The sequence below is a fragment of the Opisthocomus hoazin genome, chromosome 1, assembly GCF_030867145.1.
Source record: "Opisthocomus hoazin isolate bOpiHoa1 chromosome 1, bOpiHoa1.hap1, whole genome shotgun sequence".
Taxonomy (NCBI): domain Eukaryota; kingdom Metazoa; phylum Chordata; class Aves; order Opisthocomiformes; family Opisthocomidae; genus Opisthocomus; species Opisthocomus hoazin.
The window spans coordinates 42,150,935-42,172,003 of NC_134414.1; the positions used below are offsets into that span (position 1 = coordinate 42,150,935).

General features: G+C 37.8%; 1 protein-coding gene across 1 annotated transcript in view; it reads right to left on the bottom strand.

The window, feature by feature from the left end:
- Positions 1–21,069, bottom strand: part of DIAPH3 (diaphanous related formin 3) — a 266,117-nt gene that overhangs the window by 193,603 nt on the left and 51,445 nt on the right. Inside the window, exons 10-16 of the mRNA XM_075432939.1 lie at positions 6,657–6,767; positions 6,115–6,233; positions 5,849–5,965; positions 4,505–4,623; positions 4,302–4,366; positions 3,574–3,678; positions 269–607 (exon numbers count right to left, since the gene is read on the bottom strand). Of these exons, the coding sequence (XP_075289054.1) occupies positions 269–607; positions 3,574–3,678; positions 4,302–4,366; positions 4,505–4,623; positions 5,849–5,965; positions 6,115–6,233; positions 6,657–6,767 (975 nt within the window). The remainder of the gene's footprint in view (positions 1–268; positions 608–3,573; positions 3,679–4,301; positions 4,367–4,504; positions 4,624–5,848; positions 5,966–6,114; positions 6,234–6,656; positions 6,768–21,069) is intronic.

A 21,069-nucleotide genomic window follows, 5' to 3' on the forward strand; every position in this document is an offset into this window, starting at 1 on the left:
GGAAGCATGCTGGCATCAAGACTGTATAATTCTAGACCAGAACTGACTTTTTCCCAGGCATCTCCAAAAATCAACAGATACTCACCCAGATGATTCTTGACTGAGCGAAATGGAGTTTTTGGAAAACAATGAAAACTAAACGTCACATTTCACATAATTTTAAGTAGTGTATCAATCGCTGTCTATAGTCTTACGCCTGACAAGCTACTATTTACCCAAAGCTCTATCCAACATTTTACATCAAGTGTTTGCCATTAATCAGTACTACCTTGGACCAGTTGAGTCTTTTCATGGTAACCTCAGGTCTGAATTCTTTTTTAGGCTTCATTCCAAACGGCAAAGTACACGACGGTGGAGACCACTGTACTCCAGGCAGGCCTGCTAGAGGTGGTGGTGGAGGAGCACCGCCAAAAGCCAGAGGAACTCCCAAGCCATTCAGAAGTGGTGGAGGAGGAGGGGGAGGTGGTGGTGGTGGAGGAATTACTCCATTAGAAGACAGCGGCGGTGGCGGAGGAGGTGGCAGTTGATGTGGTCCTGCAACTTCCAGTGGAACAACAGGTGCATCTCCACGTGTTGATGGTAGAAAGCCAGGTGGCAAGGAGCCATACTGATAAGGAAAATATTCTTACTCATTTTCACATTTTTAATCACAAAATGCCATAACAATCACAATTTACAGATTAAATCCAGCAAGACAACTGAAAGTCAGTGACGTTTTTCTTCTATAGGACAATCAAATCTCAATAATGAGGCCAACGTGCTTTCGGTTTCATAATTGGAAGTGTCAATATTTGATGCAAATATTCAGACCAGGGGGTGCACACCAAAAATCAAAAATTGAAATGCTGTATCCTGTTTGTCTTATTTCACTGATCATGTTCTAAGTAGTGACTGATAATTATCTTGATGAAATTTTATCTAGACTACTACAGTTTAGCTCAAATGCTAGAGAGAAGGGCAGCGAGGCTAGTGAGGGGTCTAGAGAACAAGTCTTATGAGGAGCAGCTGAGTGAACTGGGGCTGTTTGGTATCTAGAAGGGGAGACTGAGGGGAGACCTTGTCACTCTCTACAACTACCTGAAAGGAAGTTGTAGTGAGGCAGGTGTTGGTCTCTTCTCCCAGGTAACCAGCAATAGGACAAGAGGCAATGGCCTCAAGTTGCATCAGGGGAGGTTTAGATTGGACGTTAGGAAAAATTTCTTTCAGTAAAGAGTGGCCAGGCATTGGAACAGGCTGTCCAGGGAAGTGGTGGAGTCCCCATGCCTGGAGGTGTTTAAAAAACGTGTAGATATGGCACTTCAGGACACAATTTGGCAGACATGGTGGTGCTGGGTTGACGGTTAGACTTCATGATCTTAGAGGTCTTTTCCAACCTATGATTCTATGCTTGAAATTAAAAAAAATAACATCCTAGTCTCTAGTGTTCTTATTTATCATACAGATTACAGAGAAATATTCCAAGGACACAACAGCAGAATCTGATGAGATTAGTAATTCTGTTAAAAAATAGATATTTTCCAATATACGAGCATTCTAAGACAGAGGATATAGATATAGGAGCATTTCTATCCAAAACCATGACATCATTCTACAGAATCGAAGGCACAAAGTAATGATGAAAAAAATCCTTCCGAAACATACAGCTATCTTACAGTGCTTTACTAAAACTGTAGACATATAAACTAGTGGACATCATATTCGCTAAAATAGGAAACATTATTATAACTAAGCAGATAGGGAAAAAAAAAGTAACAACACAATATTTTACAGTACTTAAGTAGTTTTGAAAACTGTATTAATGATTTGTAACATACCACACCAATTTCTTGTTCTATATCTTAAGGACATCTACATTGTATTTATATGGACTTATTAACACTGGAATAAATCTAAAAAAATAAATGTATTTCTATTATTTGAAGAACTTCTATCATAGGCCTTCAAACATTAATAAATATGTACCTGACAAAAACAATGAAAGAATAAATAATATTTATCTACTGGTGATACTGATTAATACTGGTGACAGTATTAACCAACTTTTCAACTGATAATTATGAGTTGAAACAGTCCATTTCCATTTTTAAACAATGGAAGGGAATACAACAGGCAAAGGATTTAATTTTTTTAAAAGGACATAGCTGAATATCAAGAAACACAAATAAATAAATGCACAACCATATTACTGTTTTAAACTTCTGAATATATGCATTGTTCACACTGACAATTAGACACAGAAGTAGACACAGAATAACTAGGCTCTAATAACAAAAGAAACACATGAACAAATACCAAATGCAAGAAAAGAGTACAGGAATGAGACCAGGAGATAGTCAGTCACAACAGACGGAAGTAGCCATGCTAAGTAGCAACTCACACCATAAGGAAACCGAAGATTCCTCCTAAGATGGATTTAAGAGTACTAAATTGCAGTAATCAATTACTTGATATTTACATAACCTTTCAAGTAACATTAACAGTGGGATAATTCATGGTATGATAATTTGTGAATATGTTAAAATAAAAGCTACATATAACACAGTGAGAATAAGAGAAGTAAAACACAGAAAAGAGAAAACCCATTTCGCTCACAAAGAAAAAAGTATTTAAGTACATTTTCAAGATATACCTATAAAAATACTTTCTTAATGGATGATATACAGCTCTCACTAAAAGTATGGTTTTAGAAAGCAACAATTTTTGTAACTGCTTTTTTTTAAAGCCTACTTGACATTGACATTAACAGTTAACTCTGACCAGAAACCTGAATTAGAATAATGTTTTTAAACAGACCAAAGCAGAGCTAAACTAATTTTCCTCACTAAGAAAATTACAGAAGCTCAAAAGTATAAAAGACCCTGCATGATCAGAACATAAACTTTATCACCTTCCTATATGCATGTCTTCTCAGTGCTGTCTTTCATTAGCCATTTTTAGATTGTGCCTCTAATTCCAGGAAATAAGCTACAGGAAAAATCACTTGCGTTACACAGTCTCCTCCTACAGATTTTAGAGCTGAAGCAGTTACAAGTTGACTCAAGCATTACTCTCAAAAAAATCTCAACTACACCTCTCCATTACACTTTAAAATAGCTATTTATGCTTCAAAATTGAAAAATTATCAGGAAATGTTCTTATCCAGCCACAGGCTATTTCTTTCACTGCTGGATATCCATGGTAAGGCTTCAGCAAAGCAAACTGAGTAATGAATAATTTCCTATGGAGGGATAAAAATCACAGTGATGAATGCTAATCTAAAAGCATAAGACTTATTACCCTGTGTGGTTAATTACTTTGGAAATATATGACACAAAGCAAAACCCAAATGAAACATAAGAAACTAGTTTAATTAACAGAGCTCAGGCACAAAAAGAATCATCTGGGAACTCAAATAGCTAATTAACGTCACACTACAATTCTTTCTCTAAAAAAGAAATAAAGAAAACTAACAGTCAGTAATAATAACAGGAGTCTTTGGAAAAAGCTCAACTGTATATTAGAATCTGCAAAAGATGTAAAATGAAATGCACTTCAAAAACAGTACTTCATACAGTCATTTAAACTGTCCTATACCTGCGATTTAAAAGCTTGTAATTCTGCTTCAAGTTCATTGATTCTTTCCTCTTTTTTTTGCAGTAGGGTCTGGGTCTCCTGGTGAACTACAAAATCTTTTTCAAACTAAGAAAAAGGAATAGAAAAAAAAAAAATTGTTGATACCCGTTGTCCTGCATAGTTTTCCTCAATTCCAATTTTTTCCTTTTGTGTTTCTTAAAACTCACATGTTAACAATACTAAGGACATACACAAACATATCTGCCATTTTAGCTTTCATGTATCCGCTGAGTGGAAGTACCTCATCTGTTACCACTACAAGTCTTCACTGTATGAAATGGCATAAAGTACTTGATGTATTTAAAGTTGGAATTAGACTAAGAAGCTTGAAAAATTGATGTACAGCAATACAGAGTTTATAGATACAAATGAGTCAATTCTTATTCTCCCACTGTTTATCTCTGAAGAAACTGACAGCTGTTCAAATGAAGTATTCAGCTGATTTTGGGGAGATTTGTAAATGAAACCTTGATATAAATATCAGAAAGACTCTCAAGTTAAGGTTAACTACTTTATATTATTTTTCTCTGCTTCCCAATCCACAAGAAACATTGAAACTCCTACCTAAACATAAAACCTAATAGTAATTTCAAGTTAAAAACCATGCCACTTTCAGTTAGACTACTCATGAAGCTATTACATAATCCCCTGTGTCCATCTTAAGACCACGTAACTTAAAAATTACTTACTTTTCTGGAGAGTTCAGAAGCCCTCTCTTCACATTCTTCTAATCTTGCTTTATCTACACAAATATCTTGAAAAAATAAAAAAACCAGACACTTGCACATATACAGGGAACACAAGATTCTTAATCACAAGTACAACTTCAACTTGGGTTTTGGAACATATAAAGGAGTATGACGCTGTGATCATTTCCAGGCATACTACTTACCTATTAAGTGGCTGAAGTTTATATCTAATCTTTTACGGTATGTGAAATCTGGGTCTGTTCCACTTCGATGTAACACTATCTGGGACACACACTCTTCAATTAATTTAAAATACTGTGGACTAAAGACAGAGATCAGTTATTCTGCACCATATCTAGTTCATAACGTATAGTTAAAATCCTGTTTATGAAAACGATCAGGTCAAAAGATTTGGGCTGACTTATTTCCATAGAAGGATAGGTACAAACCCCAAAAGTCTCAAAGGACAAATGTATCTGGCAGTTTATTACACAAAAACAGTTTACACAAAGCCTGAAAAAACAGCAGACCAAAAGACAGACCTTTCTTACATTATAAACTGCATCTCTCCTCCTGTGGAAATACAGGAAGGATGGACTCCCTCCTGCTCCCTCCCAGTCAAGAGAAGGCTCTTCCTTCAGCTTGATCCCTTCTGGTTTTGTGACTTTTGTAACTACCGATGCATTGCAGCCCTGCTTCAGGAAGAGGAATGAAAAGCACATTGCTCTAAAACACCAGGTAATATGACAGCTGGGTCCCTTGCCCAGAACATGTAAGCTGTGAATTCAAACCCTTCCACATGGAAGAGGTCTAGCACAAGTGTACCCATATCAAGCAAGCACTCTTAACTTTTAAGGGTACATCTGTGCTAGACCTTGCCTGAAATGCAACATTATGCAGAACGCTACACAGACAGCTTTCCTTCCCTGTTCAGTTCATACCTGGCTTCTCTAGTGTTTCATCAGAAACAACACAAGCAGATTTTAGAAAGGAAAATATTTGACAGCTTCAAACATCTAAGACTTTATTAACTATCTCCCTGTAATTTATCTGACAATTTTTCCAAGACACACTAACATGTTCACATTGACCCATAATGTATATTGAGAATACTAAACTCCCAAACAAAAGTTACTCTAAATTAAGCATATGTCCAGATTTCTGTATAAAGTGCACTTTTGTGTATACTTGGCTTTGTCCTTTGACTCAAATACACCACAAAATTACAATGCTCCTACCATGATTTACAAATGATTGAGAGACCTGTCCTGATCACTTATACTTGCAGTCAATAAGCTTCAGATCTCAACACAAATAGCTTTCTATATATTTAAAACTGTATCCTAAGCAGAAGAGACAAAAACATACCGATGACATTCTTATTCAAAGCTGATACTTTTGAACGCAAGTTCATAAAGGAATACTTATGAATTGCAATCTGCACAAAAAATACAGTATTTATCATTACATTTGTAGAAGAAATATTCTGTTAATGACTAAATGACAACAAAATCCATAATTAACATTTAACATAGCATTAAACATACCGTATAAAATAATCGTTTCTTATCAGCAAAAGATGTTGGAGAATAGAAAGAAAATATCCTTCAGCGCTGGTGTCCTTAACTGTATTCCACACCATGTTGTAAACATCATTTACTTCAGTAAAAGAGTTAAGGAGAGTAATAGCAATGAAGAAAATATATCAGTTAAATGCTGACTGATAATTTTTTTAAACAGAAGTTATACCAGAACAATGTCCATTATACAGTTTATTTTGTTCATGTTTCTCTTGCTGGTATCAAAAGGATATTCTAGTTCAGACCTAATATCTTCTAAACGATGAGAAAACTCGATCATGTCTTCTTCCTTATGCTCATTGAACACTTTCAGCTGAATATCTAGTGCTTCATTCTTTATACATTTCAATCGCTGCAAAGAAGAAACAGCAGAAAGGCTTGCAAAATTATCATTTCCACATGTAAATGAACTTTATCTTTTTAATAACATCTATAAGTTTATGTTATTTTAAAATTTAAAATTACAAGAACACAAGTTAAGTATTTAAAAGGTAAACATGTCTTCAGCCTGGCTTAACAAGTGTGCGCGCAAGTCTGTCACATCTTCTAAATCAAAGTCTTTAAATGCCAAGGAATCAGCCTAAAGTTCAGAGAGCACACTTCACCTTTTCATTCTTATTTTAAGACTGATTCTCATGACTATCTGCTCATGCTCAGACTTAATAAAATGCCTTTTGAAGCTATTTATTAGAACTTCTTTTCCCTTTCCCCTTCTCAAGCTCCAACAGTCCAATAATATAAATAGTAATGCAAAGAGAGACTACAAGATGCTTACTGGCAATATCTCTTTCAATCCACTGCGCATAAATTCATTTCTGATGTGCAGCCTAAAATCCAAATCATCAGGAGATGTAACAAGAGCATTGATGAGCTGCATACAAGCTACCTATAACAGAGGAAATATTAAATGATTTCAATATGTATCACTGTTAAAAAGACATAACGAACTAATTAGACATTGTCACGTCTAATTATGTCTACTGTAATCTTATAATTAAGATACTTAAATTTCTTACCAACCACACAAACTACAGACACCAAACACTAATTCACAATTTTCCACAAAAAATGCAGTATTTTCTCACTCCAATGAATTTTGCCATTTTATACAAATAGCAAGTTCCTTTAGTAAACGAACTTTAGCACATCCTAAATACCTTGATAAGCATAATTCTTGACATACAAAAAACAATGAAAATATACATTTACCTATACATATATATAAGAAGTTTGTGACACAATAGAAATCGTAATGTCTGTGTGAACAGTAGAAAACATATTAAAAGACAAAGTGTTGATTAAACTAAACTGACCCTGAATAACAGAATGGGCTTTTTCCCCTTATTTCTAAAAATCTTCCTTCTTTCAATATCCTGAGTGTCATATAATACTTCACGGGGATCAGTACTTCAGCTCAAAAGCAAGCATCAGGTCAACTGTGATGCCTATATCAGCCTATAGTTAACTAGCGAGTAGTCTCTCTTCCAAAGAATCAGGAGGTTTATCTGGAAAACCCATAGCCAGGAACAGCAGGAATTCACTGTCCAGATTCACAAGCCTTTAGAACAATGGTAAATAGTTATTACTAATCATAACTAAGGACCAGCTAGGATGACAATTGCCATTATTTCTTTCCCTCCCCCCCCCCCTTACTGTTTGCAGTTCTTGCTTCAATGCACAGGAAATGCATTATTCATTTATTTCCAGCATTTCATGGGGTTTTTAAAAGCACAAGACAATTAGGATATGTCTTCTGGCTTACTATACTATGTAAATAAGCAGAACAAACTGGCTTAAATACTTTCTCTGTTGTAAAGCCTTTTATCATCTATAAAATGATGATGCATTATGCTGTGGTCAGGCAAAAGGCGATACTGGGAACATACTGTATGAGTCATCTTCAAAGTACGTATAATTCCAAGTAATGAATTTACATATGGTCACCGGAAGAACTGTATGGCCAAGCTACTTTGACACAGACTGTAAGAAACACAGCAGTTCTCATTAGGTTTACAAGAGGAACATGGTAAAATTAAATTATAACACTGACTACAACTGTGATCATACATTTATCCTACTGCAAGGATTATAAGCACCAAAGTAGTTTCATACATTATTTTAGCTAAACTGTTACGACAGTGCGTGGCAGCCAGCACAGCTTAGGCCTACTTGACAGCAGCGTTAGCATGTGTAGGTGAACTTTAGTTAACACTGTAGAAAGGAATAGCTTAGTTCTAAGAACAGAGATGACAACCTGTTAATCAACTTGACAGCTATGAATCTGTTGAGAAAATCGAGTTAAGCAAACTGTGAGCTCCAGAAGGTGGTTAGGGACCAAGTGTTAGAATGACCCAATGCATCAGGCATTCTCCACCCAATCCAGCAAATGATGGTGTTTGGAGTCACTTGAAGAGAGAACCCCAAGGGCCCCACAACTCTGCACCAGGAGTTGAGACCATCTCTCCAACTTCCAGAGACACCCGAGAGGACAAAGATGCTCAAGAAAGGATGGTGTGGCACAGCGTGGTGGGAACCACTCTACTAACCCATCCAACACCTCTCCTGGAGAAAAGCTGCCATGGCAGCATCTATTTTTATATTACTCCATCACACAACACACCTTGCAACAACAAAAACTTTCAAACAATAATAGGAGGAGGGAGTAAGCTTTGCTCCTCCCCCTTAGTTGAATGAAGAACTGAAATTAAGCTCTATTCCCTCAGAACTTCTATGAAACTCCGTACACGCAAATACCTATATTTGCATAATAATAAAAAAGAAAACTTTTACTTTTACTTTATTGACATCAATAGGACAAAGCACACTACTAAATTCAATTATTTGAATAAACTGCATAAAAATGTTAAGATACACTTCTATAACTTCTTCAAGTCTTAGACAATAATTATTCAGGTTCTGACATCTAAACAAACATACAACATGTGAAAAAAAAAATCAAAAACTTTGGTTAATTCAACAAGAAGTTGTATTAAAGCATACAAAAAAAACCACCACGGAATAAAAGTTTGCGGGATAACCTGTGAAAAGCATTTATGATTAACACATATTCTTCCTCAAACAAGAGAAGGAAGACAAGCAGAGAATCTGCAGGGTCAGTACAAGATAACGGTGAAAAGGACTACCCAAAGCAAACAAAGGCCACCGCAACACTTCATCAAACGTTCTACTGGTGTATGACAGGAGTTCCCAAAGTAGAACAGAGTCACAAACAAGTTCAGCAGTTGGCAGAAGAACTTGCAGAACAAAGCCAATAATGAGAAGTCACAAAAGTTTTGAAGAAAATTGAGGAAAAAATAACTTTTGTACTTGCTATTGTATTTAAATTCTTACTGAAAAGTATGTTGACACTCAAGAAAAGGAAGACGGCAGAAATATTGATATTTATGGGAAGATCTGGACAACTACAGACTGGTAAGCTTGACTTCTCTACAGTGCAAAATTACTTAAATATAATAGAGAACAAAATTAATGAGTAACAAAAAATGCAACATGCATAAATGAATGGTATGCATAAATGCAACATGGGTTTATAAAGCAAAGACGTGTTTCACAAAGCCATGAAAGCTGTTTGAAAGGCTCAAGGAGCAGGCAAGAATACTCTGATTGGCCTAAATCTGGACTTCAAAAAATAAAAAGTTTGAAAAATGTCAAAACCATTTATAAAAATTTAGAAAACAGTATGTTAAGTAGCCAAATTCCAAAATACTACAAAATAATACCAATTTGATGTTTAGAAATTTCTGAAAAAACACCCCCAAAACTTTTAAGGCTCAAAAACTACTTGGCTGTACTAAGGTTTGTTGAAGTACTGTTTTCTTGCTGCTTTTCTTCTCGCTCTAAGTCCACCTTTTTAATTTATGCTAGCAAAGTGTGTAACAAAAATTTATAAAAATATCAATAAAAAAATAGACTGCATATATGGCTAGCAACTGCAAGGCAATGAAAGCCTGTTCACGCCCTTTTTCCATATCCTTACAGTGAGATCAACTATGCCATCACCTAATGAGTAACAATAAAAAACCTACAGTTATTAAAAAGCAATATACCTACAGTTTGTTTTTTCAGAAAGGTACTGGCACAACATCAACAGCAGTCAATTTTAAAAGAACTCAATTAAACAGAAATACAGGTAACAGCACCGAAACATTGATCATTCTGTCTTAAACAAAGTATGTTCCCTTGAGAAAGATCTCTCAGATTTGGTGTTTATTTAAAGTTATAAATAAGAAACAATCCTCACCTATTCTCCTCTGAACAACCCACTTTGAAAGCTGCTAAACTGATAACAATGTGGGGTTTTAACTGTTGTGGTGGATTCTTCATCTTTGTAGTGCCTGTCAGAACTATTCTTATGACACCTCTCCTCCCTGAAATCTGCTATTTCCCTAATTTTATGAAATTCAATTTTGTACATATGTCTAGAGTATTTTAGAAACCTAAAGGGAAATATGACTTAGTGAACTTACTTATTTTCTTCGAATAAATCCAAACAAAACCTTTGTGTTATTCCCGAAGCCTGTTTCTGGGCATGTGCTGTTTCTAAGAGTTTAGTCTACTACTTGTTTGTTTGCTGCTGCTGAAGCATCACTCTACACTAGGTAAGAAAATGTAGTGCTAACCCCAAAAAAGGAAATTACAAATACCAAAAGACAAACAAATAGAAAATGCTTAGATTACCTACAACCAAACCCCACACAACGATAAAAAAAAATTTCAAAACCAGAGAAGGTGCCCAGTTCACTTTTCAAAAGTGGACTGAATAAAACCCACCAGTAATTGTCTTAATAGCACCCCACAGAGAAGAAATTAGGAATCTCCTGTCACACAACCAAGCATCTTTGGAAACTGGAAAAGCTCCTCATATTTAGTATTTGTCTGTCATGTCCTTTAAAATCTTGTTCAGAACACATGGCCTTATAGCCCAGTTATTTTCTCTAGTCACAGGCTACATGCTTTGCATTAAGCTAACACCACATGCTTCCAGACTTTGTTAGGCTATATCAAGCCTTGACTTGCCTGTCTGGAGCTCTGTTTTGGATTATTTAGCTGCAACAGGATTTGTCTAGTAACAGAACGACTACTACCCCACTAGTTTTAGATTTTGCTTAGCCTTGCACAAGATTGTGGCACAAAGTTTACTGTTGCTGTTTACTGCTACATACATTTCTATAACTAGCAGATACAATATGACGCTAAATAAAATGCAGCATAGGAAAGAAAGGGCATGAGATGTGAGCAGATACATGTGTTAAAACTACTGAGAGTAATTTCTTTAGACCATTAAGACTTCATTAAGACTAACAACAAATTCTTGGCTTTGAATATAAGGTGTATTCCTTAGGCCCACAAACCATATAAGTTGCAGTGTCACAAAGCGGTGGAGAATGTGATGAACCTCGTCTGTAATCTGGATGCAACAAATGGTAGAAAATGCAGGCAACAAAACCAGTTAAAACTAAATGCAACAATACCTTACAGAATATATTCTCCTACCATTTAAGTATAGGGTACATTCTTTATTGTTGAACCTTCTTCTATTTGTTTTGGTACAGGTCCGTTTTAAACTAAACCATACACTTCAATCAGTATTTGCATTTTTCTTCAGCAGCCATGATAAAAATTTTTACTCCCCCTAATTTTGAGATTATTTAGTTGAAACCTGTTACACCATCACCAATTTATCTCTCTGGAGTAGAGAGTCTTTCATTCCATTGCATTTTCTTGATTCAATTAGCTCTGCCATTCAAAATCAGTAATTCACACATTGAGAGATGCCACCAACTCCTGTACTCATGTTAACATCCGTGAGGCGTTTCAATGATTGTAGACTTCAATAGACTACCATACAGTCAGTAATAAAGTATAGTACTGCAAAGTTACATTTACTTTTCAAATAAAGTCAAACTTCTTGTTGTTTAATTACATGAGAACTGGAACATCTGTCATTGTTATCAGCAGTTTAAACACAGTATAATTTCATGCAAAACTTTATGTGAATGGACTGCTAAGTGAGGAATCAGCATCTATCACACTTGATTTAAACTGTCAATGAAGAAGCAGTCAGAGACAGAACAAACTACACTACTATGAAAATCCTGATCAAGAGCAAACTAGAGTTTTATCTTCGCGATAACAATGTAATTTAGTTGAAAGGATGCCGACAGATGTAATTGTTGCAAAAAAATACATCTCTTCTTTTAATTTCCCAAATCAACAAGGCACACGTACACCTGTGCTATTTGAATATAACAGAGACAAGATAAGACAACGAAATGCAAGAAACACATTGGTAAAAAGTACTGTTATTCTCGTACTTTAGTCAAATTTCATTGAGAATTTGACTGCAGTTCATAACCAGAACATACGTCAGCTTTGCTGGAATAAACAAGGTAAAGATCCACCAGATTATGTTAGTAAACTATTTCAATAGGAACACAAAGAAAAAGTAAAAGTTCCAAACAGAAGTCTACAAAAAGCAGAATGAGAAAAGGTTATACAAGAGGAAGCAAACGCAAGTCTAAGCAAGGTATTGCTTAGACATCTACTTTTGAATGATTTGTTTCATGAAAACATAAAAAACATTAAAATTAGTATAAAGTGTCCTGGTTCACTGGGATAGAGTTAATTTTCCTCCCAGTAGCTGCTGTGATTTAGTACCAGAAGAATGTTGATAATACACTAATATTTTTAGTTATTGCTAAGAAATCAAGGATTTTTCCCAGTCTCCCATGTTCAGCTAATGAGGAGGTGTGCAAGAGCTGGGAGGGAGCATAGCCAGGCAGCGACCCCAAGCTGACCAGTGGAAATATTCCATACCATGGACGCAATGCTCAGTTTATAAACAGGGGTGGGCCAGAGGGCATGGCTGGGTGGCATGAACTTTTCTCTTTTCCATGAGCTTGATCTTTTCTGTGAGTTTGGAGAGTTCTGAGAAATTGACAAGTTTAGTGCAAACCACAAAACCTCGGAGCTCCAGGAAACCCATGGGTTCTGTGATCACCACTCAAGGACTGATTGCGCAATTGGTCATTGGGCAGTGAGAAAAACTTTGTGTTGTTCTGGGTTGGAGTGGCAAGGTTTTGGTAGCATGGGGGCTACAGGGGTGTCTTCTGTGAGAAGCTGCTGGAAGCTTCCCCTGTGTCAGACAGAGCCAATGCCAGCCGGCTCCAAGATGGACCCACTGCTGTCCAAGGCTGAGCCCATCAGTGATGGTGGTAGTGCTTCTGCGATAACATGGTTAAGAATGAAAAAAAAATAAAAATAAATAAAAAACGAAAACAAAACCCTGCGTAATGGCAGTTGCAGCAGGAGAGAGGACCAAGAGGGTGTAAGAGAAACAACTCCGCAGACACAAATGTCAGTGAAGAAGGAGGGGGAGGAGGTGCTCCAGGCACCAGAGCAGAGATTCCCCTGCAACCCGTGGAGAAGACCATGGTGAGGCAGGCTGTCCATCTGCAACCCAGAGAGGTCCACGGTGGAGCAGATATCCACCTGCAGTGTGTGGAAGAACCCACACCAGAGCACATGGATACCCAAAGGAGGCTGTGACCCCATGAGAAGCCCATGCTGGAGCAGGCTCATGGCGGGACTTGTGCCCCTGTGGGGGACCCATGGTGGAGCAGCCTGTTCCTGAAGGACTGCACCCCATGGGAAGGGACCCACACTGGAGCAGGGGAAGAGAGTGAGGAGTCCTCCCACTCAGGAGGAAGGAGGGGCAGAGACAACATGTGATGAACTGACCACAACCCCCATTCCCCATGTCCCACTGTGCCACTCAGGGGAATTTAGGAGGGAAGTTGAGCCCAGGAAGAAGGGAGGGGTGGAAGGAAGGTGTTTTAAGACATGTTTTTTATTTCTCATTATCCTTCTCTGATTTAATTGGTGATAAATTAAACTAATTTCCCCAAGCTGAGTCTTTTGCCTAAGATGGTAATTGATGAATGATCTCTCCCCATCCTTATCTCAACCCACAAGCCTTTTGTTATATTTTTTTCTGCCCAGTCCAGGTGAGGAGAGGCAGTGATAAAGTATCTTTGGTGGACATCTGGCGTCCAGCCAGGCTAATCCAGGACATGTATATAGCTTGTTTTACATATTCTATTATTATTATTCCATTCTTTGTTGTCTTATTAAACTGTCTTTACCTCAACCCATGAATTATACTTTTTGTCCATTCTCTTCCCCGTCCCACGGGGTAGGGGAATCATAGAATGGTAAGGGTTGGAAGAGACCTTAAAGATCACCTCGTTCCAACCCCCCTGCCATGAGCAAGGACATCTTCCATTAGACCAGGTTGCTCAGAGCTCCATCCAACCTCGCCTTGAACACTGCCACGGAGGGGGCATCCACAGCTTCTCTGAGCAACCTGGTCCAGTGTTTCACCACCCTCATGGTTAAGAATTTCTTCCTAATATCTAATCTAAATCTGCCCTCTTTTAGTTTACAGCCATTCCCCCTTGTCCTATCACTACACACCCTTGTGAACAAAGTCCCTCTCCGTCCTTCCTGTAGGCCCCTTCAGGTACTGGAAGGCTGCTATAAGGGCACTCCGGAGCCTTCTCTTCTCCAGGCTGAACAGCCTGAACTCTCTGGGCCTGTGCTCGTAGGAGAGTTACTCTAGCCCTCTGATCATCTTCGTGGCCCTCCTCTGGACCCACTCCAACACATCTATGTTCTTCCTCTGTTGGTGGCTCCAGAGTTGGACACAGTACTCCAGGTGGGATCTAGAGCGAGTGAGCAGCTTCCCCCTTATCTCCAGGTGGGGAAGGAGCGAGTGAGCAGCTGCGTGGTCCTAGTTGGCAGCTGCCAGGTTAAACCAGGACATAAAGACCACAGCAAGAACCTGTTACTCGATCACAAACGTTTAAAATATGCTTCCAATGAAACTATCATTCAATATCTAGCAGTTTGTGTATAATACTTAAATCACTAGATCACAATAATTTGAAATTTGTTTATTCACTTAGAAGTAGATTGCAGCAAGACAAATGTGTTTTGTGAACTTAAGACCTGTAAGGAAAAAAATGTGTTAAATTCTATCAAGAAGAGAAACAAGCTTGTAAACATTTTAGTAACACTGCAGTCTGGGAAGTTAGACTTTGGGGCAATATGCCAAAACCAGGAGAAAGAGAAAAATACCCCTCTTGTAGCTTGATGAACAGCATCTGTGTGGCTAATTAAAAGGCAATTTTAACCAATAAACCAGGGAAGATTCAAGAGCAAAGAAACTTTTTGCTGTCTTAAACTTTACAGCTAGGGTAATATTAATATATTGTTTTTCTATGTTTGACAGTAAATGAATCAAAAAACAAGCAAGATTAGTTCAATTAGTGTCTAGATAAGGCATAGGAATGAACTCAAACAGAATTCTCAAGAGTTTTCCAAGACACAGTTCAAGTTTCAGATATCTACATTTAAATACCTATATGTAGACAGATACCTATATGCCTGTAGATACCTACATGTCTGTAGCCTATATGCATAGCCAAACTCCCATTTCTGTTAATCAGTAGCCTACTAGATTCTTCTTTAAAACTCCTTGAGATTCTAATTTCTGTAAGATCTTCTTTATGACACACATGGAGTGACTGGGGCACTCCAGGATCCATTGTCTTTACTGACCAGGTACCCAATTCATCAGCTTAAACATGAACACATAGTGTACAGAGTACCATTACAACGGCTTCAGCGTGTCCTATCTGGTTTACAAATGCCAGTCCAGGAGGCTGGGAATCTCCTAAAGGAGCTACATCGTACCTACAAAGGCATCCAAAATGACATTTGAAGTTCACACGTGGGCAACTAAATTGCGTCTTGTATTTCCACTGGTTACATTAGAGTTTAGACATCTAGCTCAAATTCTTGATGTGTTGTCTTACTTGCAGACTAAATCCTATCCAACGTCTTACAGTGCTAAAGAGAAAGATCTGCCACTTAGAAAGCTCATTTGTTCCCAAACTACAAAGTTTTAAAGAAGTCTGATATATTACCTTCATCTGTGTCTATGTGTTCAGGAAGAAAGTCTCAACCACAAAAATGCCTCAGAAAACCAAAAAGTAAAGTCTGTCATGATTTGTTCTCAAATTAGAGGTACGTGACTTTTGTTTAGAAATATCAGATTATGACTTTCTCATTTTAAAGTAGTGCTAGATCCATTTAAAAACATGTTTAAAAAATTCTGAACATTCAAATACAGATTGGTATTTAGAATTATTAAATTACCAGAAAGCACTATTGACTTCAGAGCTAACAACAGTCAAAAAACTATTTTTTTCCCTGCTTCTAGAGTGTGGCTACTAATCAAAGAAATGCAGCAGAAATAACAGATACGGTAATTTCTTCTAGAAAAAGAGATTGTCCCGTCTCTAATGATGGTAATAAAGGGTCAGATCAAAGAGAAAACAGTGCAAAGAGTTCAAAGAACTTAAGAGAGAACAGAAGTTACAGATAACTAACTTCTCTTCAAGTGCTTGTGTCTACATGCATTCGTACTACACACAATTCCATGGAGTATCCACTCCATTACTTGTCTTCAGTGTTCCTAATTAAGCAAAAATTGAAGAACAATTATCCCAAATGTAACACCATTCCTTGACAACTCTCAGAGTACCTAACACTTAAGCAAAATGCCTGTGACGCTCCAGCTGACAGCTCTATAACTGTCAGCTCTGGTGACACAGAACAAACAGTCACCACTTGCACTCCAGATGAGTGGGCCCTAACTGCTTTCTTTTACACTCAATTACCTTGGATAAGATTCTGTAAACAGACTGACAGCCTTTTAAATTTTCAGCCACAGACACAAGGTGTCTCATATTGTAAATGAAGAGGTACTTCTGCTGAGGTACTATGAGGTTTAGTGAAGACAGGCAAATTAGCTTCCTAGTGAGATAGAAGTCATTGTGAGCAAGACGTTCTGGGCAAATGGTCTATATCTAAAACCAATTCATGAAGAGTTGTAGATTCTGCAGGTGAAGGTATTTTGTCAGTTTGAGCTTAAGAAGATGCCTGAAGAAGTGTAATTTTTTTAGGCTTTAACAGCAAAAGGCATATGGTAATAATACACAGCTCTCCGGTGCACCTTCTAAAACTTTGCTGTGGTGCTGAGGACTGCAATTTCTAAGTACTCTTTCCTGAAGGGCACCTCTAACCCAAACAGTAATTACACCTTGAGAGTATCTTGCTGTTTGCAACAGGCGTGCAGTGAAGGCACGTAGAGGCACTTTCCTTTCTTCAGGGAAAAGCCAAGAGCAAATCTTTCACTTCACCTGGCGGCCTGGTCAGATGCTTCCTTCCCTTCATCTCTAAAGAACTGCAGCTAAGTATAGTCCACCATGTTAGTTTTCATAGGGCTTTTGGACCTGCAAGTATATTCCATCTGGAATGCTTTTAATGCCCTGCTGCAATATGGTGGGGATATCTACAATACCTGACTTTGCACGTTTATCTAAGAGATGGGCATGTATTGACAGATAAGCACACGTTATTTATGGTAGGGAAAATCTTTGCATGGATGACGATACAACTCTCACCGGGAATGTCAAAATTTTGAATGCTTTTCTCCATGAGAAACTAGACCACTGAGATCAGATATATTCTGCTGAGAAATTACAGCATGAAATTCTAATTCTCTGTGATGCAAACTGAGGATGTCTATCAAGTTACAGTATGCATTTTCTGAGGATTCCACAGTTCGTACTTCAAACTTGCATTTTCCCCAGCTGAAGGCCAGACATAACATATCTGGTCCTTTTCTGGTGGAAAATGTAAGTACATCTCAGCAGCTCAGAGCAGCTTTTTGCTTGTACAGACAAGACAATCAATACTAACTAGTCATAAGTATCATCCAATGTTGTATCTTGCCCATTTGAATAAGAACAACTACAGTAAGATTTTCTGTTTCTCTTTTCACACTCTTACTGCAAGTATGCATTTGTAGAAAAGTCTGTAAAGATGATGCATATTTAGTTAAATTCGGCTTGCCAGTATTAAACTGGCTGTAGATTTGGGTTTGGTACAGAAATTATATTGATGTTCATCAATTATTTACCCTTGCTAAAGACAAAAAAATTTTAGTAATGACTTTGAGATGTACCATCCACACGCATGTACATTTACATGGATCTTAAATATTATCAGTCTCTACATTTAGATAAGGTGAACTTTGCTCTGATTTATCATCTTACATATGCAGTCACGGAAAGAATCTCATTAGCACAGAACGACCAAGAACCACGAAGTAATTCAGCTAACCAAAATTTCACAGACTGCACCATCTCACATTCTTAGATTATTAGATTAAAAAAACAAGATGAATTGGTATTCCCTAACAACCAAAAATACTGAGAGGGTAATGCTACTGATGAATAGATAAGATCTTTTACTTTGTCACAAAAATGCTTATCACGGGACAGGCATGAAGCACGTGCAAGTTTCCATACGGATGATCAGTGCTCGTTTTTCAGAAACTAAACTGGAAAAGGAAGAATTGCACCTTTGCTTCAATGTTGTGCCTCCTCTCAGTTCTAACTGGAAAATTGGCAGGAGATTGGCATTTGCAACTAGACCTGTACAGAACAGCAGCAGCCCTCTTGCATGAGTTAAACTGCCTGCTTGAGGAACAGTGATGAAAGATGAAGATTAGAGAGTAGAAGCATTCATTTGATTCTACAAGAAGAATGAGAAGAACTGGGCAACACACGATTTGCCATTGTCTTAAAGACATAAAAGTGGGTTGTGCCAGTAGAGTTATATTTCCTGCCTCTGAATTGAGCAACCAAAGTATTAGACTTTTTCAGTTGTCATCATAGTATACAAGGTACCAGACTGCCTTGTATGTATTTTCTTGAGTGCAGGCTTCAGATATTCAACTTAACAAAAACATAAACTCTTTATTACTCCTGGCTGTACTTACATTCTCAAGCTATGATCACCAGTCTTGTCTTGAACCAAAAACATTTACGTAAGCTTTCCATGATTCTGGATTTTATAAACAATAAAAGGGAAAATATCTTTTGCTTTCAACAAATGCAAAAAGGAGACACATGGAGCTTTCACTAAAAATACAAAAATCATCATACTGAGGCTTTTTATATATTCAGCCTTCAAGTAACAGAAACATTAGTCAATCCAAAATTGAAAAGGTCAGTTGTTAGTGTCAAACTCAACTGCCACAAAGCAAGCCTACACAGATCAAGTAGATAATCAAGGCAAGTACACCAAGTAACTGACAACTGTAAACCTTTGTCTCATTAAAACACTGTCAAATTAACCACCAGGTCAATGTCATTGATATAAAAGTTTACAGCTGATTCACATGAGGAACCTTGATTTTTCTGGTCTTTAAAAACGAGAACTTTAGCAATCATTTGTGGAGTTTGAAAAATAAAAAAAGCCTTTTAGTGGAAAAAATGTGTTCAAATGGAAGCTTAACAAAAAAAAAAATAGAAAAGAACTTCCATTAAAAGTTTCCAAGTCTACATAAGACAAGAGCAAATAAAACAGCAAAATGTTACCTATTTTCAGGAACTTTAAGGTAACACCCTCAGTAAAGCCAAATTAATCTATTTAGCTTAAATATTGCAATTGTAACATTTAGAGTAAATTCTCAGTTTTAAAAATAGCCCTTTCATCTACATCAGAGTATAACAAAATACCAAATGAAGGTATAGCACAACCTTAAGAAGGCATAATTTGTAGAAAAGTACTTGTTTATTATCTATAGAGTAGTACTATAAAAATAAAAGCTGTTACTGCAGAGTTAACAAATCAGCTCAAGTTTTCTGCACCGATTTGGTTATCTCATTGTGGGGGTGTGACAGTTGTGATGGCTGCATCTAGTTTAGGTTGGACTTCGGGGAGACGGATGGCAACACAGTAGCCAAGGGCTGTCAACCCAGCAGTCTTGCTGGTATGCAAAAATGACTATAAGTCAATCATCTCGCTCTATAAATAATGGACAGCCCAGAGCGCGTTGAGTTTTTCCGAAATGACAGTGGACTGCACGCCAGGATCTCCCCCTGAGTAGGGACACCTCTCAAGGTTACTCCTCGAGGTTGAGGGAATCCTTATCATGTCAGATACTCAGTAAGTGAATTGGGAATAAGCGCACTAGTACTTTGCAGATTTTAGCCAAGTGATATAAAGGATGGATTGCACATGTATAATCCTTTAGACATAAACCATTGACCAAGTCTGGGGCTAAGTCTAGATCCAGCCACACCTAGACTCCTTTCCGAGAAGGAGTTTAGAAAGCAAGGAGGTCCTTTCTGAACCTCATGACTCAACACGACGGCCTCCATGACAGTTCTATCCAACCCTATCCTCTATGGAGTAAATAATCCAATGTACTTTGCCATCAAATCTTGTTAAACCACTGTCACATTCACTGTTGGACTTTGTTTATATCAATAAAATATATTGTTGCTTCTCTCTTGCAAATGAAGTCTCACTCTCCACGACACTTGTAAGTGGTATCTCACTAATGGAGTTGAACATCACTGTAAACAGTGAATAAGAAATTGCTCAAATTTATAAGAAACATTTAACTGGTTAGAGATAATCAGCTATGACTTTTTCCCCTGCATTTCAACTGTCTCAACTGCCATTAATATCGACATCTGCAGCAAGGCTTTCGACACAGTCTCCCATGATATCCTCCTAGGGAAGCTGAGGAAGTGTGGGCTGGATGAGTGGTCGGTGAAGTGGATAGAGAACTGGCTGAATGGCAGAACTCAGAGGGTTGTCATCAGCAGCTCTGAGTCTAGTTGGAGGCTGGTAACAAGTGGTGTCCCCCAGCGGTCAGTACTGGGCCCAGTCTTGTTTAACTTCTTCATCAACGACCTGGATGAAGAGTTAGAATGTACCCTCAGCAAGTTTGCTGATGACACCAAACTGGGAGGTGTGGTAGATACACCAGAAGGCTGTGCTGCCATTCAGCGTGACCTGGATAGGCTGGAAAGCTGGGCAGAGAGGAACCTGATGAGGTTCAACAAAGGGCAAATGTAGGGTTCTGCACCTGGGGAGGAACAACCTCATGCACCAGTACAGGCTTGGGACAGACCTGCTGGAGTGCAGCTCTGTGGAGAGGGACCTGAGTGTCCTGGTGGACAACAGGTTAACCATGAGCCAGCAGTGTGCCCTGGCTGCCAAGAAAGCTAATGGGATCC